Source organism: Lathamus discolor, chromosome 7, assembly GCF_037157495.1.
Source record: "Lathamus discolor isolate bLatDis1 chromosome 7, bLatDis1.hap1, whole genome shotgun sequence".
In the NCBI taxonomy this organism is placed as follows: Eukaryota; Metazoa; Chordata; class Aves; order Psittaciformes; family Psittacidae; genus Lathamus; species Lathamus discolor.
In genome coordinates this window covers 9,429,388-9,455,328 of record NC_088890.1, presented here as the reverse complement: position 1 = coordinate 9,455,328, position 25,941 = coordinate 9,429,388, and the positions used below count along the sequence as shown (strand labels likewise).

At 42.2% G+C, this 25,941-nt stretch overlaps 2 protein-coding genes across 2 annotated transcripts; both read left to right on the top strand.

Moving 5' to 3' along the window:
• Window positions 1-102: 102 nt before the first annotated feature.
• VHL (von Hippel-Lindau tumor suppressor) lies at window positions 103-2,708 on the top strand. The gene is made up of 3 exons (XM_065687577.1): window positions 103-337; window positions 698-808; window positions 1,161-2,708. Exons 1-3 carry the CDS (start codon window positions 145-147, stop codon window positions 1,343-1,345), a joined length of 489 nt encoding a protein of 162 aa, XP_065543649.1. The 5' UTR covers window positions 103-144; the 3' UTR covers window positions 1,346-2,708.
• A 3,757-nt stretch (window positions 2,709-6,465) lies between these two features.
• LOC136018216 (interleukin-1 receptor-associated kinase-like 2) lies at window positions 6,466-24,156 on the top strand. The gene is made up of 13 exons (XM_065687265.1): window positions 6,466-6,837; window positions 7,844-8,023; window positions 13,747-13,914; window positions 14,574-14,686; window positions 16,063-16,257; window positions 16,699-16,763; window positions 17,232-17,346; window positions 18,077-18,186; window positions 18,557-18,752; window positions 19,443-19,505; window positions 20,554-20,754; window positions 20,921-21,431; window positions 21,834-24,156. The coding sequence occupies exons 1-13, from the start codon at window positions 6,651-6,653 to the stop codon at window positions 21,950-21,952; spliced, it is 2,223 nt and encodes a 740-aa protein (XP_065543337.1). The 5' UTR covers window positions 6,466-6,650; the 3' UTR covers window positions 21,953-24,156.
• The last annotated feature ends 1,785 nt before the right edge of the window (window positions 24,157-25,941 follow it).

Sequence of the window (25,941 nt, the reverse complement as noted above, 5' to 3'; positions counted from 1 at the left end):
GGTGTCCGAGCGCCGCTAACCGGCATGGGCGCGCTCTCGCTGCCGCACTTACCCTCCCGCTGCCCGTCGCGGCCGCCGGGAACGCGCATGCGCCAGGGGGCGCATGCGCGTTCCCGGCGGCCGCGGCGGGCAGCGGGTGCAGTGATGGCTCCGCCGATGATGGTGCCGGCCGTTGGGCCGTACCTGCGCTCCGTTAACACCCGTGAGCTCTCCGAGGTCGTCTTCAACAACCGGAGCCCTCGCTCCGTCCTCCCGGTGTGGGTGGATTTCGACGGCAAACCCCGCCATTACCCGGTCCTGCAGCCGCGCACCGGGCGGCTCATGCACAGCTACAGGGGTGCGTGAGGTGGGACGGGACGGGGCCTGGTTGAGGACGGGCGGTGCTCGGGGTGGGGGGGGGCTGGCGGAGGGGCTCCATCGGGCTTCCCCTTGGGTGCTTGGGATCAGACATAGCAGCGGCTGTCCGGGGAGCAGGGCCTGCGCTCCGCCACCGGGCCTTTGGGTCCGGTTCCGGAGGCCGCGCTGCTCTCATTTCCTGCCTTCCTCTTCTCCCTCCTCGGTGACACCCAATGACCAGGGCTGCAGTGATCGCCTGTAAGCAGGGAGCCCAGCTGGAGAGCGTTTTGGTTCAGTAGCTCCTCAAACCACTCATTAAAAAGCACCATAAGACCTGTGTTTTCACTTCCTCTTCTCCCAGGTCATCTCTGGCTGTTTCGGGATGCAGGGACAAACGATGGGCTCCTTGTCAACCGGCAGGAGCTGTTCATAGCAGCTCCCAACGTGAATACAGCAGACATCACGCTGCCAGGTAAGTGAATAGAGATCATGCGTGCTGTGGGGATGGGTGTGCTGTGAATTTGGTCTCTTTGGGCGTCAGGGTCTAGTGAGAAATGTGGTCCTCATATAAGGTCTACCTCAAATATAAAGAGAGAGTGAGGGTTTCTTGACAGAGCTGTGGTGTTAACAGGGCTGTTTGCAGTTTTAAAGAGGTCTGTGATGGGTTTTGTACTGTGCCTTGCCCCAGGAAACAAGTTCTTCGCACTGGTGTAGCATGCCATGTTTTGGGGTCATGTTCTTGGAGAAGTACTGCCTGCATTGGAGGCAGCAGCTAACGAGCACCCTTGTGATGAGGCTGTGTGAGTGTTTGTATTTAACTACAGTGTTCACCCTGAAAGAGCGGTGTCTCCAAGTTGTTCGCAGTCTGGTCAAACCAGTGGACTACAGGAAACTGGACATTGTTCGATCATTGTATGAAGAGCTGGAAGATCATCCTGATGTTAAGAAGGATCTTCAGCGGCTTTCTCTGGAGAGAAGTGAAATACTGAGGAATGGAGTTCTGGAATAACATGATTACTCCGGACCATTCAAATAGCAAACCACAGAGTTTAAGCAGGGAGCATGCCAGCAAACATGCCAAGAACTGTTGTCTCTATTTTATGTTCTGAGACACGAACTCAGTTAGCTCAATAAGTCTGCTCCCAAAGACTAAACAGTGCATAGATGCACACCATGTTCCTGATGGTTTGTTATGCATGTGGCAAACCAGCAGCTCTGGAGGAGGAAGCTCAGAAGTTTTATTTGGACTGCATCAGAACACCGCACAGGGACGTAAGACCAGGTCATCTGTTTGGCGCGTACAGATTAGCTTTCGTTATGTTAGACAGTAAATTATGCGAAAGATTAAGTTAATTCAGACTCTAATGATTGTAAGTGGCAGACCCACACCATTTTCATTTGAGTAATTTGCATTCAATGGAATTTCACTCTCACACTTGATCTAGATTTGCCTGTGACCAGCCAAGCGTGGGGGGTGTTTGTGTACATGAGGGTTTCAACCACCCCTTCTTGGGACCTGACCTGAAACATCAAAACATCATGCTGGTGGAAAGATGACACGTGTAAATGCTTGGGGGTTTTCCTGCCTTTTGGCTTTACATGTGTAAGCCATGTTGTGTCCACTCAGGCTGATGCATTTTTACACAGATAGTACCTTGGATGCCTTATTTATCCTTCATGCTTGGATCTCAAGGTCATCAACCTAGTCAGCCATGTAGACTTAGTTCTGGGGTCCTAGTTCAGGGACACTTTTCTCCTCTGCAGCAGCTTCCCGTTACAGGTTGTGCTCACAGACAGTAGATGGTTTGATCCTGCCTTTTCCTATGGCAGTGCAGTAGTCCAGCAGTTGGGAGGCCTTTTCAGGGGAGCAGGGACCACTTGAGCTGCTGGTGTCTCCTAAGGAACAGGTAGCAAACTGCATCAGCTCATGTGGGCCTGTTGCTAGATCTGTCTGACAGATCTATGCTTTATGCTTTATTACAGGCTAGATAAGCAGGGAAAACATTTCCTTACCAATGTTCTGTTCCCTCATGCCTCAATTAGGATGTGTATTTGTGTGAACATACGCATGTCATTCCAAGCAGTGTAGTTTTTTAACATCTACATGAATTGTCCACCAAGTAACAGATGCAGTGCTGTTCACTGTTAGAAGCAGAATGGGAGAAGATTATAGCAAGTTATTTCTGTGACACACATTTCCTTCCAGTTATACATTCTAAGAAACATGCTGTGAAACTGAGACTGTCAACATGTTCTGTATGAAATGTCTCCCCTTTTTGTAGACTTGTTTTTTCGTACATATTTGAAGTGTATGGATTGATCTTTGTCTTAAAAATGTAAGTCCATGCCAACTGTTTGATTCTTTCACACAACCTCACAGTGTTTGGGTCTTTATTCTTGTATTCCTGTGATACTCCTGAAAGTCATTATAGCTGATCAGTGACAGATACTCTTGGACTGAGTTTACAAACTGTGCAGCCCCCTGTAGCTGTGAGACTGAGTGGTGGCTAACACTAAAAACTTAGCACAGCTTCAGTCAGTGCCTGTGCACAAATGTAGCTACACAACAATTTGTGCATTCACCACCTTTTGCAGATCTCCCCGTGCAGGCATTGGGAGCAGACAGCAGGATGTCACCCAGCTCCTGGAAGCCCTTGTGTGCTCCTGCAGGTGGGGTCCTGCAGATTCAAGAGAGGAGTTTCTCTCCTGATGTCCTTGTGCTACTCTGTGTTATGGTTACTGTGACAGCACAGCCAAACTGATGGAGAAAACTGGTTGCTCAGCTCTAGTTTTACTGCAGTAGGTATTAGGTTTTACAGGTCTGTACGTATCACAAGCCTTCTGTGTGTTCCTGATTTATCTATGATCTCCTGTGTTGCTTCGTAGAATAATTTAAATTTATTCCATTAGTCTGTGACTTCCTCCAGTACACAGCCAGTCAGTGATGCTTTCCTAGTACAATGTTTGACTGCTTTTGGATCAGATTCCTTGGATTCCTGGATGTTGGCAGACAGAAAAACATACTTACGTATCTGTTGACTTGCCAAAAACCATATGAAACTGCCTTCTGATCTCATTGATCATAGGAGTGTCCTGTCTTTGCTGAACTTTACATTTAGTTAAATCATTTGCTTAATGTATAACAAGAGGCAATCCATGCTTGAAATCTTATACTTTCCCGAGACAAGATAACAATAGAAATACTATTTCCATTTTGCAGATGAAATTGAGTATTCCAAAATTATGCCAGAAGTCTGGGAGAGGAAGGGACTGAACACAAAGTCTGAGGCAGAAGCCTGTTCATGCATCTGCCTCCCCTATTCCTCCCACAGTTGTTTTCTTGCAATGTGGGTACGTTTTCTTGTGATATGAATTCTGTGAATACTTAGCTAATTTTAGCTTTCAAATGTGTTCTAAGTGTTGATTTTTCCTCTTGACAAGTTGTGGAATACTTCCTCCTCCCCCCCTTCACCCCCCCCCGCCCCACCAGGTTTAAAAGCTTAGCAACTTCCTCTCTAAGATGAGCAGCACTTTACAGCATCTCTCACAAACAGGTGACAAGGTTTTGTTTTCACAGCCCACTGAGTAACATCTGATGTTCCATTTGACTCTTGTGCCACAGTCTGACAGTAATGTTACAGGTCGTGGGGGTTCTGTTTTGTCTTTTTCACCAACATGGCAGTACGTGTGAGCATGTTAAATAACACCTTCATTTAGGTGGGCTGGTCGAATTACCAAAATGCTCACAGACCCTGCCATGGATTAGTTCAGTAATAACATCAGCCCAGCTGTATGTCTGTATTTGTTACCCAAAGGCATTGTAGCAAAAAACCCAATTTGATTACATGTTTGTTTTTGGAATGCAATAGCTCCTAACATTCTTGGTATCATTTGGTTTTAATTCTTCAGCCAAACGCATGGCTTGAGTATTTATTCTAAGTGCAAAGCACTGACAGATGTAAGAAAGTAATTGACATAAAAGCCTGTTCAATTAGAACTGTTAAAGCAGGTGCATAAATGCTATACTAGAAAGGTTTGGTCATTAAGGAACTCCTATTTACAAAATGTTTAAAAAAACAGCAAACCCAGATGTTATAGGTGAACATGGAGAAGTGCTCAGCATATGCAAGAAAGTGTATTTTTGTACTGCTCCTTTGGGTCAGAATAAGAAAAGATGAGAAAATAAACCCAGCTGGCTCTAATAGATGGGAAATGGAGCCTCCTAGTAATTACTCAGCTGGATTAATGATGGGTGAAAGTTGCCATTTGGTTGGGACAAGTGCATTAAAAACTTGGGTAGTTTTCAGTCGGAGTCATGTTGGTGTCTCGTTGCCAGGCAGGGAGCAGCAGTGGTCAGGGCCTGGCTGTGCTCCAGCTCAACATAGTGGTGACGGGAGTGAGCTGCTGCAGGAAGTGGTGGGTAACAGCTGAAGGTGCAAACCACCACAGAAGCAAACAAGTTGTTTGTTTAGTGCCCAGGGGCTCGAGGAGGGCACACATTGGTGCAGAGTCCTGCCTAATTAATCCCTCATTATTTGCAAGTGGAGGCTGAATAGCAGGAGTGTGTAAGATCATTCCAGTCTGCATGTGAAAAAGTAAATTTCACTTCCTTTGTAAAACCCTTCATTAGTGCAAAACGGAAGCTGCACGCTTTGTCAATGTGTTCTTTCCCCTTGTTCTCCCATGAGGCAAATAGTCCAGAACATTTCAGTTTCTTTCCAATACCCAAGGGAAAGAAGAGTTTTCTCTTCCTCCTTTTATCCACTTCTTTGCAACACACATTTCAATCTCATCTTGCGTGACTTTCAGAGATGCTCTGATCATTTTCCCACTGCTGTGTGTCAGAAGGACACTAAGCAGGGAAAAGGAGGGGAACCCCCATAAATTCAGCTGTTATTATTGAAATAGTGCTGCTGCTAAAACAGGGAGGTCTGAGGAATCTTTGAATCGTGGTCTTTTAAGTTACGCAATTTGGATATTATTTTTTTCCCTGTCTTTTGACCTTGTAGCTACATTAATATCACATTTTTCAGCTTTTCCTTGCCACAGAGGGGGTAAGAAATCCATTGTTACTTTAATGGTACTTGAAAGGCTTGTGATTTCTGAGGTGAAAAGTATGGAAAATTGCCAAAGTGTGAAAGTTTGATCCTGAAAACAAGAGTTAGCTCTGCTGTGAAATATGAGCAGATTATAAAGAAACAGTAAGTTAAAAGCTCTCTAAACTTACAGTACTGTTTGCCATAAATACCAAAAGACCTAGGGCTGAACATGAACAAAAGGAACATGAAGAGGAATGGGTCACAATTGTGTTTGGTGAACTGTCCCATGCTGGCAGAGGTACTGCTGTAAGGCTGTTTAAGTAGATGGTTTTGCCAGCAGTATCTGTAGCATTCACCCTGGCAAATTCATCACAAATGTTTATAAAAAGCAGCTTCAGTAAAAATAAAAAAATAAAAAATCTATAAATTTAGAAAACTTATTGACTTTAAGAACACATTTTAAACCTAATCCTCGACTAGCAAGACCTGGCCAGATGACTGCTTCTTACACCCTGCGTCTGCTACTGTACTACATATCATGGTAAGTGAAATCCTATACGCTGCAATGAGTGTAAAAGCCTGGCAGCAGTTAGGCAGAGGCGACACTGCTCAGTATTTGCTGACAGCGGTTTTTACTGCCCTCCTGCCGGTACACGTTCCTTGCTTAGATCTTGTGGGATATTTGAAACTTCCTCTATCCCCACTTGTACGGCATCCAGCGCAGTGGGAGCACAGTTGGTGCAGCTCTTGGGGGGGATCTGTGTTTAAATACACAGATGTATCTATACCCACACAGGTGACCAAACCTCTAGCAGACTGCCCTGGAAATGTGGCCAATGCCTGGGCCGGGCGAGCGAGCTCCTTACCTACCACCCCTCACTTTGCGAGCAGCCACTGCCCAGCCTGTCGGCAATACCAGCTGTGCGCAACAGGCAGGAAAGCACCCTCCGCCTCCATCCCGTGAAACTCGGCGTTTGGCAATCGGGCTGGAGCAATCAGCCCTCAATGGAAAGGAACATCTGATTTGCACTGGGGGCCTGACGTCAGCCAGAGCAGGAAGCAGGAGCGCGGTCTGACCCTGCCAAGAAACGCTGGCCCGTGTCGCTCGGCTCTTCCGCCAGCAGCCAGTGAGCCTGGCGGGGTGGGGACAGGCTGCGAAGGACGGCCCCTTGAGAAGAGGAAGCGTCTGGAGAAAATCCGCCCTCCGCAGCCCGCGCAGGAGGCAGAGCGCTGGGCGTCCGTGCTCTGGATACGCACCATGCGTAGCCGTGGCTGATGGCCACGGCGGGGACAAAGGACACTCCGGAGAGGGACCCCGAAGCAATGACCCTGCAGCAGCCGCCCCCGGCCCTGAAAGGGGGCTCCCCCCCGGTGCTGTACATCCATAGCATGCCTGCCTGGGTGCTGGAGGACTTCTGCCAGAAGATGGACTGCCTGAGTGACTACGACTGGATGCGGTTCGGTGAGAGGGGCATGCGAGGAGGTGGGCTGATGGGGTGCGATAGGGGCACAGAGCGGCAGCATGGCTGGGACGGGCAGTGCAAGGGCGCGGGGTGCTGGCGGGGCACACAGCTGCCCCATTCAGGGCGTCTGGCCCAGCCGCTGCCCAGCGCTCACATCCTGTAGACGGGGAGTTCCCATGCACCGCTCTGGTTTTGGGATCAATTGAAACTGCGGGTTAATGGGTGGAATTCCGGGCTTCTGTGTTTGCTTGGCTTCTCTGCGCACCCAGGCTCCCGCCCTGCTCTTTAGCACTCCCTCTCTGCGCTTTATCTTCTGCTTCTCCCAGTGTTTGCCTCGCTTAGATGACCTATTTTTTTCTTTCTCCCTTCACCTCATGTATATTCCCTCATACGTACTGCCCCTTTTTTCTTGGTCCTGCTGTGTCCAGTTAGGAAGTATAGAAAGCGCAGTCCCTGGGGGTTTTATTCTTTTTTCTGTATCCCAGTCCAAACAGTTCTAACCTGAATCTTTCCTCAGTTGTCCTCCCTTTCTTATTTAACATGACTTAATTTCATTCAAGACTTCACTAACTCTGTCTGCTGAGTGAACTCTTACCCCAGTTAAACTTGCTGAGTTAGGGTGGGATTCACTTCTGCTATCTTTGCATGCATAAAACTACGTCCAGTGTCCTCTAAAGCCAGCTGAGGTGGGAACAGGGGAATCTTTGTTCCCACACTCCAGGCCCCCACACCTCTGTCCTTCAGGTAGATGTGGGTCAGCTGAGGGGGCTGACTTGGACAGACACCTTTGGTGGTATCTCCCCCAGCCCCGGGGACCACAAATGAGCACACAACTGAACTTACACAAACTGACCTTTCTTCATGTCCAAATAGCTCACTTATTGCCATCCTTCATTGTAAAAGTGTGCAAAGGAAAAGGCAAAGTGTGTCTCACACCTTAGTTTTCCCTGTTGCACCTGCTTGTATTTTCTAGTTTAAACAGAACTGTCCTTTGTCTCCCAATAGCCTCCTATGTGATAACTGACCAAACAGAGCTACGGAAAATCAAGTGCATGGAGAAGACTGGAATCAGCATAACAAGGGAGCTGATGTGGTGGTGGGGAGTGAGGCTGGCAACAGTGCCACAGCTCCTGGACCTGCTGCAGGCACTGCAGCTCTACCGAGCGGCCCAAGTCATTCTGGACTGTGAGTAGCTGCTCCTTCCTCCTGTGGGAATCTGTGTTCTCCCAGAGCACCAGCCCCAGTCCAGTGGATCTCACTGGCTGAGGAAACCTTCCGCTGGGAGTCTTATGCTTAAGTAGTGACATAGAGAAAGAATCACGGGTCCTTCTCAGTCATCATCCCACCTTTTCTGTGGCTTTGAGAGGTGCCATGGAGATTGGCTGTGCTCTGAGCTAGGGCTGGTACTTTAATGCATAAGACAGGGTTTGTAAACAGCTTGATTCTGCACGTTTTAATTCTTCATACGTTCTTGTTTCTCTGTGAAACTTTGTCTTTATACTCTGTCAGCAAACCAAGAGCAGAAGAACATATAATCAGTTTTCCTATGCAGGTTGTTGTCCTGCACCATAAGAAAAAGGTTATGAAAAGGAGAAAAGGTTTATCAACTACCTACATTACTGTTTGTTTATTCCATCTCATATTTTCTCTGTTCCTACCATGTGTTCTCCTCTGTCCCTCCCTAGATTAACCTCTAGTTTAACTTGGGGAAAGTTTAACTTTGTAACTCTGCATGTAATTCTTTTCACCTCTCTCCAGTTTGCTGTATTTCAGGTTTATCTTTTTGAGGTAGGATGGTTAGAGTTTGAACTCAGTGCGCCTGGTTAAGGTAAACTGTTGACTTAGAGAAATCACAACACTCTTAAATGTAACTTTCCAGGTTTTTTTCCATTGAAAATTATGTTTAAATTGCAGCTTTTTTGTCCATTTTTGTAAGCCAGATTGCACCTTAACCCAGTGCTACCACCAAATCTATTAAAGCCTGGACAACATACTGTCTTTCTGTGTTGAGTAGCCCCAAAAAGTTGAGAGTGGACCACGTTCCCTTTTTAACACATATTCCCACACAAAGTCTCCTTCCTGGAAACCAGATGTTTATATGATTTTCACCAGTTTTCCATAGGGAATTACTAGAAAGAAACATTACAGATTTTTGTTCTGTGGCTGAAAATGGTTAGAGAAGCACTATCCAGGTGAGCGTAGGAAAGCTCATGAGGGCACACGCTTCTACAGGTGAGGAATGTGCGGGAGCCCCATCTGCTTCTCCCGGTCTGTGATGGAGAAGCTGTCTGCTGCGTGGTTTTGAGTGACATCATGAGTGGCTGTTGCTCAACAGCAGCCCATCTCCCCCGGGCAGGGCTGCCAGCTGGCATGCATGGGAAGTCCGGCTCTACATCGTGGGTTTCTTGCCACAGCGTTTCTTTGTGTGGCACTGCTGTGTTCTGTAGTTTCCGGGAATTAGCGTGACAGTAAACCTCCATCTGGGTATGGCGGAAAAATCTGACAATGGCATTCCAAATTCTGTCAGTTTATTGGGTGTTTTTAAAGGAATAGTAGGTGCTACAGCACAAGCAGCAAATTCTTAGTACGTCTAACACAGTAACCACAGACCCTAATGAGAGCATTGCTCAGTTAATGTAACTGATTTTGCTGCCACCCTGTGCAGCACTTTGATTCAGCAGATCCACCTCCTGACTGAATTCAGTCACAGCATTCAGCATAGAAGACCATAGCAATTCCTACTCCTCATTCTTCAGCAAAACAAACAGAGCTGCAGGATTTCCAACCCTAATTATTCTATGATTCTATAGCCTTGGGTGGGATGGTTTAGTGTGAGGTGTCCCTGCCCATGGCAGGGGGCTTGGAACTTGATGAGTTAAGGTCCTTTCCAACCTTAACTATTCTATGATTCGGTTCAAATCTGGTTTAAGATGTATATTGGTAATCCAGTTGTTAATTTAGTCCCTGTAAGGATCGTGTCTCAGTGGACAGAATTGAAGACAAAATCTTGATTTTTTTTTTTTTTTTTTTAATTTATACTTAAATTTAATATTAATTTTATCATTTATATTAAATCTGATCTAGATATCAGCACTGCAATAACCCTGGCTCTGATAATGGTATTTTTAAGGATGCTCTGGAATAGGGAGTGACTTTCATGAGGTTTTTGCTCTGTGCCTGTTCAGTATTTAACACCATCAATTCCCTGTTTGTGGGTGCTCTTATATAACACAGCTTAACCTCCCAAACCTTAAACTCTTATTAGTTACAGGCCTTGCATTCTTTCCCTGTCAGAGCATATTCTGGGGCCCACCTTTTTTATACTTCTTGTAACAGCTGAGATGCTCCTGCTTTTACCCCCAGGTAGAGGGTTTTCTCTTCTCTTACAGGTCTTTACAACAAGCCCATGAACAGATTTCAAACTGGGGTTAGTTCAGCACATTGCAGGGGTGAATCACTCCAAGAGAAGCTCCATGTATTTAATTTCAGAGAGCTATTGCTTGCAAACCACATTGTTGGATTTGAGCTGACGTATGGCACATTTCGTGAAATGACCCCCTGAAGCTCAGAGGCTGTGCAGAGTCTCTGATTGTTAGGGCTGGTCCTGTGTGCAAAGGCCAGAATGTGGCACTGGATCAAACCCTAAGAGGCGGCATTGTAAAGCTCTGACAAGATTACTTACACAAGAACCAAGTAAGATTTGTCTCAGTGCTTATGTAAAATGCAAAGAGTCAGGCTTCCAATCCCAGAGCAGCTTCCAGTAACTTAAAGATAGAACCTTAAAGATAGAACACAAACAAAAATAATCATCCCAGCGCAGAAAGTCATTATCCTTCTGCTTGTCTGACAGTCCGTATCACTGTATGGTATGTCAGTATCCCTGTATTGCTGTAGCTTGCACAAGATGCACCTGAGGTCAGCCTCTGGTACAAGAGGCATAACCTGTTTTTTCTCTGTGATTTACCTTAAGGGTTTGGGGTTTGTTTTAGCTTTCTCAGAAACATCCCTGAGACTTTTTGGACTTCACTCACCACAAGCTGAAAACCCTGAGGGCTTCTCCCCTGTTAAAAATAAGCCCCAGTCAAATTCCTGCAGGCTGGAAGAGTATGTTTTGTGATTGCCAAGGAAAAGCTTGGTTTGTAAAGATTGTAGCTGGCTGATGCAAGTAAACAGGGGTCTTTATAATGGTATCTGCAGGCTAGATAGAATATAGGGAAAGTAAATATTAATAGATCATGGGAAGAAATGGACAGGCTTAATTCGGCTCAGTAAGACACTGAACTGATGTAATAAATCTAAGATACCTTTGTTTCTCTGATTTCCTTTGTGACAATGGGTGAACTGTAATACTGGACTGTTCCACAAAGGGCTGCATAAGGAGTTACGTGATTTGGGGGTTGACTCTGTAAAGCAGTATGAAAGCTAAATAGAGAGGGCTTAAAAGAGGACGGGAAGAGACAAATCCTGTGGAGTGATCAATTTTTACTTACATTCTGGATGATGGATATTAATGTTAGTCTCAGATCAACTCAAATGCAGTGAGTTTCAAAACTACAATGAAATGATCTTTTAAAAAAGCTTCTTATAGTTGTCCTTTATCCTGAAGTCCATAGCAAAGCTTCATATTAATTTGAGTGGCAGAGAGTCTGGATTATTTTATTGTTCTGGCATGTGGAAGTAGTTAGGTTTTTTTGGAATTAACCCAGTGTGGACATTCCACAGTGGGCTCAGTCACAAGCAGCAGTGATTTCTGGCACGATCTTTTTAGATTTAGGCAAATCTTTGAAGCCTTTACCCTCTATTTCTGCTTTTTTATTTATATCTGAAAATGCTCACTCAGGTGATTCCTTTTGGGCAGATACGAAGAATACATGGCTTGTTCTATCGGGCACTTTTGAAAACCAAGTGGTCCTTCATCACTGTAATTCTATTCTTTCTGACCTAAAGGAATCAGGCACAACACGCAGGTTGGTTTTGCTGGCAGGTTAATTTCAGGAGAGCTGTACCTCCCGTCAACAATTTCTTGCACTGCTCTAGGCCCACTTCTGACCGTCCACGATAATTGATTTCTTTCTGATGTCAGTTCTTTAGCTGCAGTGATGACCTGTTTGTCTGATGTGCAGGAAGTTGCTAAATTGATGACAAACCCTGAAAAGTAGGTTGAAAGAGGGGAAGTGATTCTAATTTTAGAGACTTCTAGGTTGAAATACAGGAGGGAAAAGCCACCATCTGCAGAATGCAGGGACTGTCAGTTTTAGCTAAAGGCCTGCAGACTTGTTCAGTGGCTGATTTTGAACACTTAAGAAATTTGGGGTTTCTTAGCATTCTGATACAGGAATAAAGAAACATACCTGCTCTTCGTGTCTCAATTCTAAAGCCTGGCTTTATTCAAACCTGCATTCATACACGGCTGAAGAAAGTGGATGCAAAACCCAAACAGAGGTCAGAGGAGAAAACTTGCCTGTTACAACCTTGGCCATGTCTACCATTACTGCTTTTCATCTACTCTTCAATCTTTAGTGCACTGAAATGTGCATAGCTTGTCTTCTCTTAAACAGTTGTACTGAGTCCTGGCTTCTTGTGAGCAGCACTGATTAAAATGAAGCATACTGCTTCCTGCTTGTTTCAGAGATTCCAGTGCTTTGTACAGAAAAAAGGACACAAAGCTGTTGTCTAATTTCACATTCAAATAGAGACCTGTGGCTTTTGATTCCAAGATCACCACGATGCTTAAGATAGAAAGCTGAGAAAACAGCAAGACAAAAAACCCTTGTATTAATACCTGTGCTTATTTTCCTTTATAGCAAAATAAAACTTTAATTTTTATTTTTAAGAAAATGCACAATGTGTTGCTGATAAAAGGTGGCGGGTGGAAAGAAAAGTTTACAACTACAACTAGGAAATGTTGTTACATATAGGAAGTCTTTCTATCATCCCCAGTGCACACTGGGCACTTCCAAGTTCCTTTTCAACCTCTGTTGTGAATGTATTCACAGATAAGAATTGATCTGCTCCTTCAGGGATTTTGACAGATTCAAGATATCACAGTATCTTGAATTTTTTCACTTCATTTTTTACCATCCTGACTTTAACCTAATCTAATTTTAATAAGTCCGTCTAAGATGTACGTATTTTTCGTGTTCCTGTACACTGAAAGCATCTTTGTGCGCCTTTTAACCAGACTTCAGGTTGCTTTTTCAGGCCTGATTCTGAGATTTTATCAAGCTGTATACAGCACAGGATCTTTTAGAGCTGCAGTGAATCAATAATTCAGCCTTTATTTTGTCCTTATATATTAGTAAGTCTTGAGCGTTGATTTTTATGTTTGTTTCCAGTTTGGGTTTTTTCTGTTCATAAGTAACAGAATGATTCTTTATTGCAAATAGTTCTATATAGGAAAGTGTTTTCTGGGAATAAGCAGGGTCATGACACTAAAACCACACACTTGGAAACAGTCCGAAAACATTTAACTGACTAAACCAAACACAGTTCTGTCAAACTTCCTCCTAGTCCCACAACAATTAACAAAGAACTAGATGCTGTCTTTAGGCTGGGAGGTATTTGTGATTTGAGGTCATTGCCTGAAGGATGCTATGTAGAAAATGACACAATAAATATATTCCTAACTTCTTATTGTAAGGGACTGTGTATATTTTGCATAGTCAACACTGGTATTTGAAACTCTGACTTCTTACTGATTTTCAGTAGTAGTTAATGTCATAAATATGGTCTGAATTTAAATACCACCAATATTCCAGCAATTTCTCAGTAAATTGCTTGAATGCTCGTTTTAAGTTCATGTTAATGTACAGTCTGTTTTCCTGACTAAGATTGTTTCCTGATAACTGATTAGCGTCAGGCTGTGTTTTCGCTGGTAATCTTCATCTTTCCTTTGTTCTTTTTTGAAGGGACATCAGCCTCTAATATTGCCGACTCTGGAAAAGAATCGCTGGTAGAGCCGCCTAAACCAGAGAACAGGTCTTTAATTCCCACAGAAAACAGGAAGATAGCCAGAGAAAACGAGATCGGTCTGTTGCCATCAACAGACTCTTCACGTCCGGGAATACCACCAGCAGGTAGTAACGAAACAGATTCTGATTGAAATGACCATGTAGATAAGACTGCTTCCCATTCGCTTTCAGTATAGTTTAATGAATATATTTTTCTTCAAAAGGGTTGCATTTGAATATTTGCCTTTTAACTTTATTTGTATTTCTTTGTAACTTTATCACGTGGCCTCCTGTTTCTCTTTCCTACGCCTCTCTTGGCCTTGAGAGATGATGGCTTTATCTGTCCTGTGGGATCTAAAGGCATTTTCCAGGTCTCTGTGAACACATGGGTCCCATCCTGGCTCCATACTACGACTAGACCAGTGCATACGTTTCCTGCCCCATGTCCCTGTCACCATGCAGAATAAATCTATGCCAGAAGAAAGCCATGCACGGGTCAGCAGGCCCCTCTGCTTGGGAATGGGAGGCAGTAGAACCACAGGACATACTGAAAAGAACAGTATAGATAGAAGGAGCTCTATGTCCCCAAGCCAGGACTAGAGGGATGTGCACAGTCATCTTGCAAAGAGGAACCAGGAAAACAGCTGCCTGTCTTCACACAGTATTGCTCATTTTGACAGATTATCCCTGGTTAGGAAATTCAACAAAATATCCCAGACCTCCATAATTAGTCGCAGGCTGTGCCACTATAAAAAGAACCTGTACTTTCAATGCTGTTATTTCAGTTTCAGGTGCTGTTTCTGAAGGAGCCTTGTATTCACTTCCTTTGCCACCACCTCCCCCAAGAGACCTTTTGAAATCCTTACAGTCAAATCCTCCTGTCTCATCAAGTGTGAAGGTAAATCCGTTTAGTCCTCATTGATTATAACAATGAAAATTGTCTTCATAACATTCCATGTTTTCTCAGTTAAAGTTTGTCCCTCTATTTGTATAAAATTGAGCGAAAAAGTAGGGGTTGATTACAGTTTGTTTGGACTGAATACTAATGGACTAATGCTTCAGTTAGATTACTTATAGTGTTCATAACTCTTTTTGCCAGTGATGGACCAGTGAAGGAAAAAGTTAGCCGTATTGCATGGATATCATGGCCACAAGTAGCAAATAATTTTGGAGGAATTTCTAGTATAGATTTTGCAGAGGACTTAACATTCCTGGTGTGAGCACAGGATGGTACCACATATACCACTGACTAGTCAGAACAGCAGACTCCTATTAGTTTGATTGTATACTTAAAATGTGGGTTTTTTCCTGAAACCTGGGCTAGTGTCAAGTTTAAGTCAGGTTGCCCAGAGCCTGGTGTAGCTAACAATTGAAAATCTCCAAGGTTGGGCCATTCTAGTGCCTAACCATCTCACTGTGACAAGCTTTTCCCATGTTCCTAATGATTCCATCACAGCCTCTGTTCCTGCCTCCCTACAGCTCTCTCATCTATAAAATAGTCCAGCTAGATCTGTCCTGTTGGTTCTCAGAGTGTTTCACAGATCCATGTGCACGCTCTGGTCCCATCATGGCTCTGTCTTGGCCTGGTTCCTTTGTTTTGTTTTGAAGAAGATTGGGGTTTAAGCTCTTCCAGAATAACCTGGTTCAAGGGTACCAGCCAGAAGAGAAGATTGCAACAAAGAATGTTGTAGTCTCAGAGCTTTTGAGAGGGAGTTAATGTTTTGTTTTCTCAAGTCTGGAGCACATTAAGGTTGTGAAAGCTGTGTGTTATTACAGTGGAACTGTAATAACAGTTGGCATTAGGACTTGCCACACTGGAAGCAACAAATTGTTGTGCAACTGATGCCAGGTGCTTCAGAAGTAGATGTGAAGTTCCTACCAGAACATAAATACATTATGAGGGACCCTACTTTCTGATCCAACTGTTTCTTAGTGTATGCCCCAGCCATAAAGATTAATATTCTTTGTAACTTAAATTAACATCACTTAAAAAAAAAATATATGGACTTTTAAACAAAATTAAGTCTATTTTCTGGGAAAGGTGGAAATGCAAATTGGTAACTGACTCGTCTACTAGGCGAAACTTTGATATCAGCAAAACACATCAACACAGTTACAACAAAGGGAAAGCATCACATGTACAGTACTTCTCATGGTTTCTTTCAGCAATCACAGCGATTGCTTAGGTCATGGAAAAGTAAATATAACAACTGAAAGAAGGAAAAAGCATATGAATTTTCATGAGAGAAACTTGTTTCTTCTGCACATGTGTAGCCTTGCAGTTCTCCTGCTCCTCAGCAGGAGACAAGGACGGATCTCCCCAGTGGAAGTCTTTTGTGGACACAGAGGGAAGTGACTAATGCCACAAGTGGTTTCAGTGACAAGAGCAGAATTTGTGAAGGTACTTTTGCGGATGTCTACAAAGGTGAGAGGAACAACATAGAGTATATCATCAAAAGACTGAAAGAGGCAAGTACTCCACCTTTTCTTTTTCTTTGAAGGGGGTATGTTATTATTATCTCTGAAACATTAGCAGTTGTTGTTTACTATTGTATGGGCAAGGAACCAGAACGGCTACACGAGAGGAGAGGTAAATAGGAAAGGATGTAAAGTAAGTAAACCTAGATTCAGCAAACACATATGAGGTATACTGAAGTGACTAGTGTTATTAACTCTAGCTGTGGAAGTAGCCTGCAATATAGCTACCTGCATTGATGTTTGGATCAGATGTGCCCTTACACTGGTTTTTGTTCTAATTTTCAATTAATTGTTGCCTTTGACACAAAGTTGCCATCAGTGATACTTGACAGTTTTCTAAGGTAGCTTGTCACATAGAGACTGAAAGATCTCTACAAATGCAACACATTAATAATTACTATTGACATTCTAGCACACGTTCTTATTTTTCAGACGGAATGCACAAGCCCAGATTCCACCCAAAGGTTCTTCCATACCGAAGTACAGATTTGCTTTCGGTAAGTGTTGGCTTTCAGGTGCAATCAGTGCATTTCCTGCTTGTGGCCTGTGCCCATATGTTTAGTTTCAGACCAACAGGCCTCTCTCTTGGGTGCTGTGCTGCTCTCAAGAAGAGGGCTACGCACAGCCTTTGCTGCTTGAGCCATGGTAAATAGGGTGCCTCCTGTTGATGCTGCAGGTCAATGCTGAGCAAACACCATGCTCTGCCAGCCCTTGAGGTGGTTGAAGAAGCAGTGTCTTCTGCAGCTTGCATCCCTCCTACCTGCACAGAACGGGCTGCACTGTAACCATCTTTCTCTTTGCTGCTAGATTAGTTAGCCCTCTGCTGTCCTGCTCAGGGCCATTCTCTGCTTCCAGCTGCAGAACAATTTCCAGTTGCCTTGAATTTAGGCATTTATTCCAGCTCAGGAATGTTTTCTGTGTTGCTCATATTTCATTTGCAAACCACTGCTGATCTGTGCCTGCAGGTGCTGTCATGTCAATATCTTGCAGCTGCTGGGTTTCTCAGTAGAAACTGGATTGCACTGTCTGATATATCCTTACCTGCCTAATGGATCACTACAAAACAGACTGCAGTGTCAAGTAAGCAAATAATCTGGGTCTGTTAATCTACCTGTGATTGCAAATCCTGGCCTGTTACTGTATGAAAAGCAATTATATCTTTTGGAATTCTAAGAAACAGCCAGAATTTGCCCAGATATCTTGACTGCAAGTTCTAGAAAGGCTGCTGCAGCTCGTTTCCAGTTTCTGACTGCAAAGCAGATCGGGTCAACAGGAAGTTTCTGCTGTGCAGCATTTAGCCTTTTCAAGTAATAAGGAATCTGGAAACTGTGTCCATTCATATGTAATGTTTCACTGGATTTGGGGTTGTTTCTGTAAAATCTACCATCATATTCATTGGCATAATGGGCTAGGAAGTTCCACAAGGGCTACGAGGGAACTGGTTGAGATGTTTACACCTATTCAAAGAGCATCTGCAGAGGAGTTGGTAGGGCAGAGGAACCTTAGAGCAGCAGTCCATCAAAGCCAGTGCTGTGCCTCAGTAATGGGCAGTACCTGATGCTTCGGGCAAGTGTGATCTTTGCTGTATCCTTATCTCACTGTGTCCATAGTATCAAAATGTGTAGCACAATATGCAAGGATAGGTTCTTTCCTTGGCCTAGAAATAGTCACATTCTGCCTTGGACCAAACTTTGGATTTAGGTCAGCAGGAGTTTTGACTGGGACTAAAGCTAAGCCTTTGGTTTTCAAAACTACCGATGTCTTAGAGTCTTTTATTCTACGAAATACCATTTTCCTCATTTCCTTGCAGGATGATTCTGCTCCACTGACCTGGGAGATGCGAGTTAGCATTGCTGTAGGCCTCCTCCGAGCCACAGAGTATTTACATAATTCTGGAATTCTTCATGGGAATATCAAAAGGTGAGGGGAACTCAGCACTTCCATCATCACCTCTTATTTCCGGGATTTCTTTAACAATAATGGCTGAAAGCCTGCACAATTGTGAAATCCATTTGCAGTGTCTTTCTGCTGTCTCTTGTTCTGTGGGGTCTTTACCATTATATGTTTAAGCCATCTCTTTTCTGAGTGATGGAAGTATATTTTTGAGGTTATTTCTGGACTGCTTGTTCTTCCCCCTCTCCCTTTCTGCCATTCTTTATCCTTCCACTCATACACAGCAGGCCAAATGCTGGAACCTTTCAGCGCTTTACTTTTAAAGTGTAGAACTCTAATTTTTGACCTCAAGTTAAAGTAACTACTTGACCAATGTTGTTATTTGTCTTTATCACAGCTCAAATGTCTTGTTGGATGAAAACTTTACACCAAAGCTTGGACATTCAGGTCTGCGACTGTATTCTGTTGATAAAAAATCAGAATATGCCACAATGAAAACCAAAGTCCTACAGGCTTCTCTTACTTATCTGCCAGAAGATTTTATCAGACATGGGAAGTTAACAGAGAAAGTCGATACATTCAGCTGTGGTGTGGTATGTGGCCTTTTTAACATGCTCCATTGCATTCTTTGGTACTTCTAGACAGGAAATTGGATATAAGATTGGACTTGCTGACAGTTTCATATTGCTGACTATATAATGTGTTGAAATACTGGTTCTAATTAAGTTCACACTCCACATATATTCAGTTTTGGCGAAGTGGGGTGAATCTTTCGAACAACACAAACAAAATTGTTTCTTGCTGGAAAAGGTTCTTATTGCTGATCATTTAAAAACCCAAACACAAAGAGCAGCAGGATGCCTGCAGTTGGGTTCTTGGAATTCTTGCAGATTTGCCACAGGAACTGCTGTTAATTTGGAATTTGGAATGCCAAGTAAAACAATTGATAGCCTTGTTACCTGTATCCAGGTATTTCCATTTAAATAGTCCAGTGTGATTTCTTGTCTAGATGTAGAACGACTTCCTTATCATCCTTAGTTTCAACAATGTCTTTTGTACCCAGCTATAAAATAGACTTAGCTTTGGAGATAGACCATAAAGATCACAAATCATAAAGATCAAAATCGTGATTATTGCCCAGATCTGGCATTGTTAAACCATCTGAAGTAAAAATACAAATTTAAATGCCCTGGCAGTTCAATATTTCTTTAGTTACAAAATGCACTTTAAAAAACCGAATTAATTCTGAACAGATTGTTTTATCTTCCATATATTCTTTCTAGGTTTTAGCAGAGATACTGACAGGGATTAAGGCCCTGGATGAAGGGAGAGACCCTATTTATCTGGTAAGAAGAAGCAGGAATAACTAATACCAACACAAGTGAATGGGGTTACTGTCATAGAATGAATTTTCGTTTTATATAAATAGTTCATGATTTGGAGTCTGCTGTACACATTCTGAAGAAGGGATATTTAGAAGCCATATTCCAGTTCCATTAACATCAGTAGCCTACCTGCCTTTAGACAGAGGCTGGATACTTATTCTCATTTCACACACCACACTCATAAGTAGTGGCCTGATCATCATAGTAGGAGATACTCCCGAATACTGGTGTTCAAATGCATGTGTATTTATTTAAGAGAGAAGACTTTGTGCTGAAATGCTGCTGCGTGGGTTTTTTTGTGTGCCAGAAAGACGTGTTGTGAGCCAGACTGAATGGGGAAATGTGGGCAGGCGGTAACAGTTGCTCAGCGTCGTGTTTATCAGGTGCTTATGTGTTGCACCTACTGTCTGGAATTTCTATCTTGGCCAATTTGCCCAAGCTGTGATTAGAGCTACACAATCAGAATTGGCCAGGCTCACTGAATGCCATTAACACCATCCTCATGAGAACAGACTCATGTAAACAGACCTGTATTCCTTGTGGGATTGTACTCCTTCTGACTCCCCATCTCATTGAAGCCTTTGAAGGGAAAACTGTAGTATTCTTATTTACTATTTCTAAGTAATTCATCAATGTTCAAATAGGTTCAGAAAAGAAAGGATCCCAGGTTTATGATTTCTTTAAGATGTTTGAAAAGTCCTGAGCAAGAATGCGGTGGCATACGTATCTTTTACATTCCTATAAACAGGCATAGGCCTAGAAGAGCTGGGTCTGTTTTGGTGAACTTGACATTAGACACATGCAGAGAAAACCTTTGGCCTTTTAGTGAAAACAAACATTTCTGTCATTTGCATGAATGGAGATTCTTAAAGCTTTTAGGTCTGTAAACCCGCCATTAAGGAGCAATAATAACAAATATATGGGAAGATTCACATTCTCAGTGATTCAAGCAGAAATGAGTGTTTGTGTTCATTTTGCCTTCACTAATGTATCTCTTTCCTTTGAACAGAAAGATATGATTGCTGATGAAATCCAGATAGCAAAAGAAAGCTCATACTCCAAAGTAAAAAAATTGGAAAAGCTAGCTGCCAAGGAAATATGCTGTAAATATCTAGACAAGAAAGCAGGACACTTGCTGGAGGAGGTTGCTGTTGATTTTGCCTCAGCCATCTGCTTTTGTCTGAAAAAGAAGAATTCTAACATAGCAGAGGTAACTTTTAAAATACATTGACCAAGATTCGGGTCTTCTTGACAGCAAGGTCTATAGCTACACATTCATGCCTTGCTTATCTGTGGGAGTGTTGACATAGGAGAACATACGTAAGGAGGGGCACAGGATTTACTCTGCATTCACAGGGTTTTTTTCTTACAAACAGGTGCTTGAAGTGATGGAAATGGCTGAAAATAAATTAAGAGAGCATTACATCTGCGGAGGCAGCACTTCTGGATTCTCAATGAACGCTCCTGAAGAAACTGATGATGAGACAGTGAGTCTCAGTGTGGACATGCCTTCTGCGGGGAAGAATAGAGAGGACAGCACACAGCCTGCCATCCTGACCAGTGCCAATCCATGCCCACCTTCAATAGGTGTTGTGTCGCCTGACGTTTACTGTGAACAGATGTCAAGGGTTCCTTGTGAATCAGATGAATTAAGTAGTTTTATATGGAACCCTTCAGAAAAATCTACAGATGAGCCATCTAGCTGTAACAGTGCTGAAAATGTGGCAGCCTCTGATTACAGGATCAAGCAGGAAAAGCCTGCACATGGACTCCAGGAAAGAAATGCAGCATGTGCCAAAAGTGAGGACATCTTGGAAGCAGCGTCTACAGCACAGAGCACCTCTCAACAAAAACACACAGCCGGTGACTCTCCATGTTCTTCACAAGGTAAATCTAGATCAGTCTGAAGGGTGTATGTGGAACATTCAAACATGCATCCATCTTCAAGCTGTTCGTGCAAAACTTCCCATGTTTCTATTGGGTAACTGAAGCCTTTATAAAAGTGCTCTAGTATCACAATAGTGGGGACAAATTAACTCTCTTCTCCAGGATTGCTTAGGTTCTTCTTCATACTTTTAAACACATTTCAGTAAGTCTTTTTGCCTTAGTCATGATTTTACCAATAAATCTATGAAACGTTTTCTGGGTTTCTATCAGTCGGGTTTTTTCCTAAGCCAGTTTTGGTTTTGTGATTGTTTTATTTTATTATCTACTCCTTGCACAAGTGGATGTTTTTCTTAATATTTGGGCTTTTTTTTTTTTTTGTTTTGTTTTGTTTTGTTTTTTCAGCATTAGCCAGAGAGACATCTTGGAAAATAAAGATAAATGATAAAAAGAAGAAGCTCATGGAAAATATTTTGCTGTATGAAGAAGACAAATTAAACAGTTCTGAACTTTTTGAATCATAAATCAGATATATTCACAAAGACTGGCCAGCTCTGAAGAAGAAATAAAGACTGTCTCCTCATTAGAACGATGGTAAAATTCTACCTTTCTTGTAAGGCTAAGTAGCAGATTTGGATCAGAATCCATAACCCTGACTGAAGAAAACAAAAGTGATCACACTGAGAAGAAACAGGAAACATCTGTTGTAAAGCAGATAAAAGCACAATGCCACTCTGTAAACAGAAATGCCTTCTTCCTTCTCATGTGTAATGTAGAGATATGGCAAACACAAACTGCCAAAATAATTTACCATCCTTTTGCAGTGTATTTCAGAAAGCATCTACATAAAATGTATGTCTTGTTAAAAACCACAGTCCTAGGAGTTATAGGGCAAGCACTGATCAGCAACCAGTTAGCAATGCTCTTTACTGTTATTGTCCAAGTAGACAGAAATCTCCAGAGAGATTGGAGGTTTCAGTTTTCCAAAGAATCCATCCTGTTCCATGTAATCTTAGCCGACATACTCAAAACTACTACATTACCAGAGAGGGGATATTTTTATGCAAGTTCTCAGATGTATTCTACATGACTCAATCGCAATTTGAATTGCACTGAACATAGTAGCAAGTAAATAATTTAAGCCATGTTAGTCTATGAGCTTCTCTACTACATACATATGACACCTGTGGAAGTTTTAACCTTTCAGCTTCACTGTTAGGAGCTCTAAGATGGTGTTTAATGCTTCACAATTGATTCTCGGAGGTTAATTTTTTCTAAGTGTCCTTTATATGTTGTTAAGGTTTCTCATTGTGCTTCCCATGGTAACTGTTGTATATTTTGGATTAGGGGTAAGATTTTAATTTAAAATGTCTTTAATTTTGTTATAGGTCGCTTGAGATTTGGTTTGTTATATTTATTTTTGCTATCAGTGAAAGATGAGCTAGTGAGTGGATCTGTTCAGGGTGCCACGCTCACCATATATTCTGAGAGAGGAATAGTTCTGTGTGTCTCTTGGCATACCCAGCATTAGCAGCCTTGCGGTCAGGCTTGGTGATCACTCTTAAAAGAAGAAAAAAGCCAACAGCCTTGTATGCTATCAATCATATTTATTAGCAAGTGAAAGCCCCTTAAGAAAGTGTCACTTTCATTGCTACAACTATTTATTACATGTGCTATTGTTAGCATATTCCACTCTTGTGCAGTCTAAGGAAATGCAGTCTTATTATAAACAAAACTATTGGAACATGTAGCTCAGCTTACAGACAGGTCTCTGCTGCCACCTTAGCTTAGCTGATAGGGCCTGTTGCACAGAGATGGTTAGAATTCACAATGGAGTTGAGAGAATATTTTTTAAAACCCATGAATTTGGTGTAATTCTTTTCACTGCAATTGTAATGGTCTAGTTTTCCTAATTTTAGATGAAGGTCGCTGAGTAATACCTCATATCGTCTATATTTGTACAGTACTAGTTCATTGTAGGCACTATTAGGAGCAAGTAAAAGTATTTTAACTAGAGACCTGAGTATTAGAATCATCCTACACATTTAGCATATTGATTTCTACACTAGAAACTGGTAAAATGCCGTATTTAGAAGTGCCTTGGATACTGTCTGTATATTTGCCAGTGTCAGATTCTTTATTTTACCAGAATCACACCAAGACAACATTGGTACTGACATAAGAAGCATTGAGTATATTCAGATTGGTCAATAACTGCTTAATTCTACATGAGATTTAACTGAGATGGTATTTTATGGTGCTGAAACTGTAATATTTGTTGGTTTTCATGGGGGTGTGTGTGTATATATATATATATATGGGTATATATATACACCTTGGGTGTTCTCCAGGAAGAAATGCTCACAGCCACACCCCAGGGCTGGATGGAAAAACCTAAGGTTTTTAAATTGAGAAACATAGCTTATACAGTTCTGTTTCATGAAAATGCTTTAATGGTTTTGTTCTCTTGCAGTCACAAAATGAAGCTGTTATTTTTTTGCCTTGTTCCATGTTAGTCGTAAAGTATTTTGAGCTAATATACATGGTCTGGGGAGTTACATGAGTACATAATGGAACATCTATAAGACACTGTCTGAACTCTTAGAATAATGATACTCTGCTGCGTATCTTGGCTATTCAGTATAACGTATGTTTTAATCTCAACTCAGCAAATTTGTACATTACCATTTACTAATATTTTGTGAATAAAGGAAAAATCTTTTCTTTATAGCTTGCTTTTTTGTGACTTATGGCACAGAGAATATGTTTCAATCCACTCTATTTAGATAACTTTGTGTTTGTAATAATTAGTGCAGACATGGTTATTTGGTTTTTGTACACTGTTGAATAGCTGATTTTTTCCTTTGAGATGTCCCTAGAGAAAAATTTCTCTCTAAAATTAATAATTAAAAGCATTACTGAGATACAACTGACATTTATTGATGTTCAGATGCACAATCTGAAGTATCCTGTATCCTTAAGACATTGTAGCTGTTTGTTAGTCAAAAATTAAGGACAATTCTGCTTTGTTTTTATCCATGAACACTAGAATAAGGGCATAGAATATAATTTTTGTTTTAAACACAGTGGTTCTGGAACTGTGCAAGGAAAACTGCCACCAGCAACACCACCAATGCTTTGTCTGTGAGTGATACTTTTGGCTGAATCCTATCAATTGATGGTTGCCTGTGTCTAAAAGCACAGACCTAGGCCCAGGCTTTAAATATATACGTATACCTAATTGGGTAGGGTCATTTTTTGCTACCATTCAGTCCCACAGAACTTTTTATTATTGGTGTTAACTTGTAGTCTTGAGTTCTGTTATTGAAAACAAGCCCGAAGTTGCACATGTAAATAAAACCTTCGCTTTTATGTCATCATTTCCTTTTTGCCAGTTAATACTCTCAGAGGGCAGCCTAACATTATTTGTGCACTTAAAGACTTCTAGAGTTGTTCCTGTCATGCGTATTTTTAGGTATGAAGTAATATTTCACAGTGGAAGTCTTTCAAATCTTGTCATTTTTTAATAGGAACAGGAAGTCAAGAATGGATTGAGAAACAATTTCATTTGAATTATAAAGCAGATATAAAAATCCTGTGTTGCGGCAGAGCTACTTTATTGTTTTGGTTTGTTTACTGTAGTTGGTTGCTTTCTGTGGACCAAAAGGCACATTTTTATCTAAATGAGGCAATGAAAGACATTGAATTTATGTTTTGTGTTGGCCAAAACCAATTGTAGCCTCTAACTATTTACCCTTCATCAAGTTATACAGAGAAAAATAATGTTGTCTGAACCTTGTTTAGTATCCTGTGATGTCTGATGGTCATTTAATACTTCCATTCAGATAGACAAATAATAATGTGTTTTATTGTAAGCATAATGTGATGAGAGCCGAATTGTAGGGAATCAGGCTGCTCCATTTCTAATTATTGTACTGGCTAGCTGTGGAGTTACATAGCACCTTCCTTTTTCTCATCCTTTGGATTGTTGTTCTCCTTAACTCACGTGTTGTTTAGTTGTTGGTAACTGCTTAAAAGTGTTACATACGGTATCATTTACCGTCTAGCTTGAAAAATAAACCAAAGTGCAATGAGGTAAATGCTGTACAAAGAACAGAAAATAAGTTCAACTTGAGAGAACAGAATAAAAATCACAGGAAGAAGCAAACAAAGCACCAGTGATCCACTGTAATATTCCTTAAGGCATTCTAGAGCCTACTTGGAATGTCGGAAAGGAGAAATCTTGACTGCATGAAGTTCAGGCTGATAGACCACAGTGTGGAAGAGTCTGTAAGGTAGGTGGCACCTTGAGAAGCATCCATGTCACTCCGAAACTTGGAGGCGTCCGACAATTGCAACTGTGTTCAGCCAGACAGAGAACACAAGCAGGTAAGAACTGTTCAGCTCTTTCAGTGAAAGGCTGTTCAGAATGACTCAGGACACCCTGTGACTTGTCCAAGCACAGCCACTGGAGAAGCATCTGAGTCTGCATTTGTGGATGAACAAAACCCAA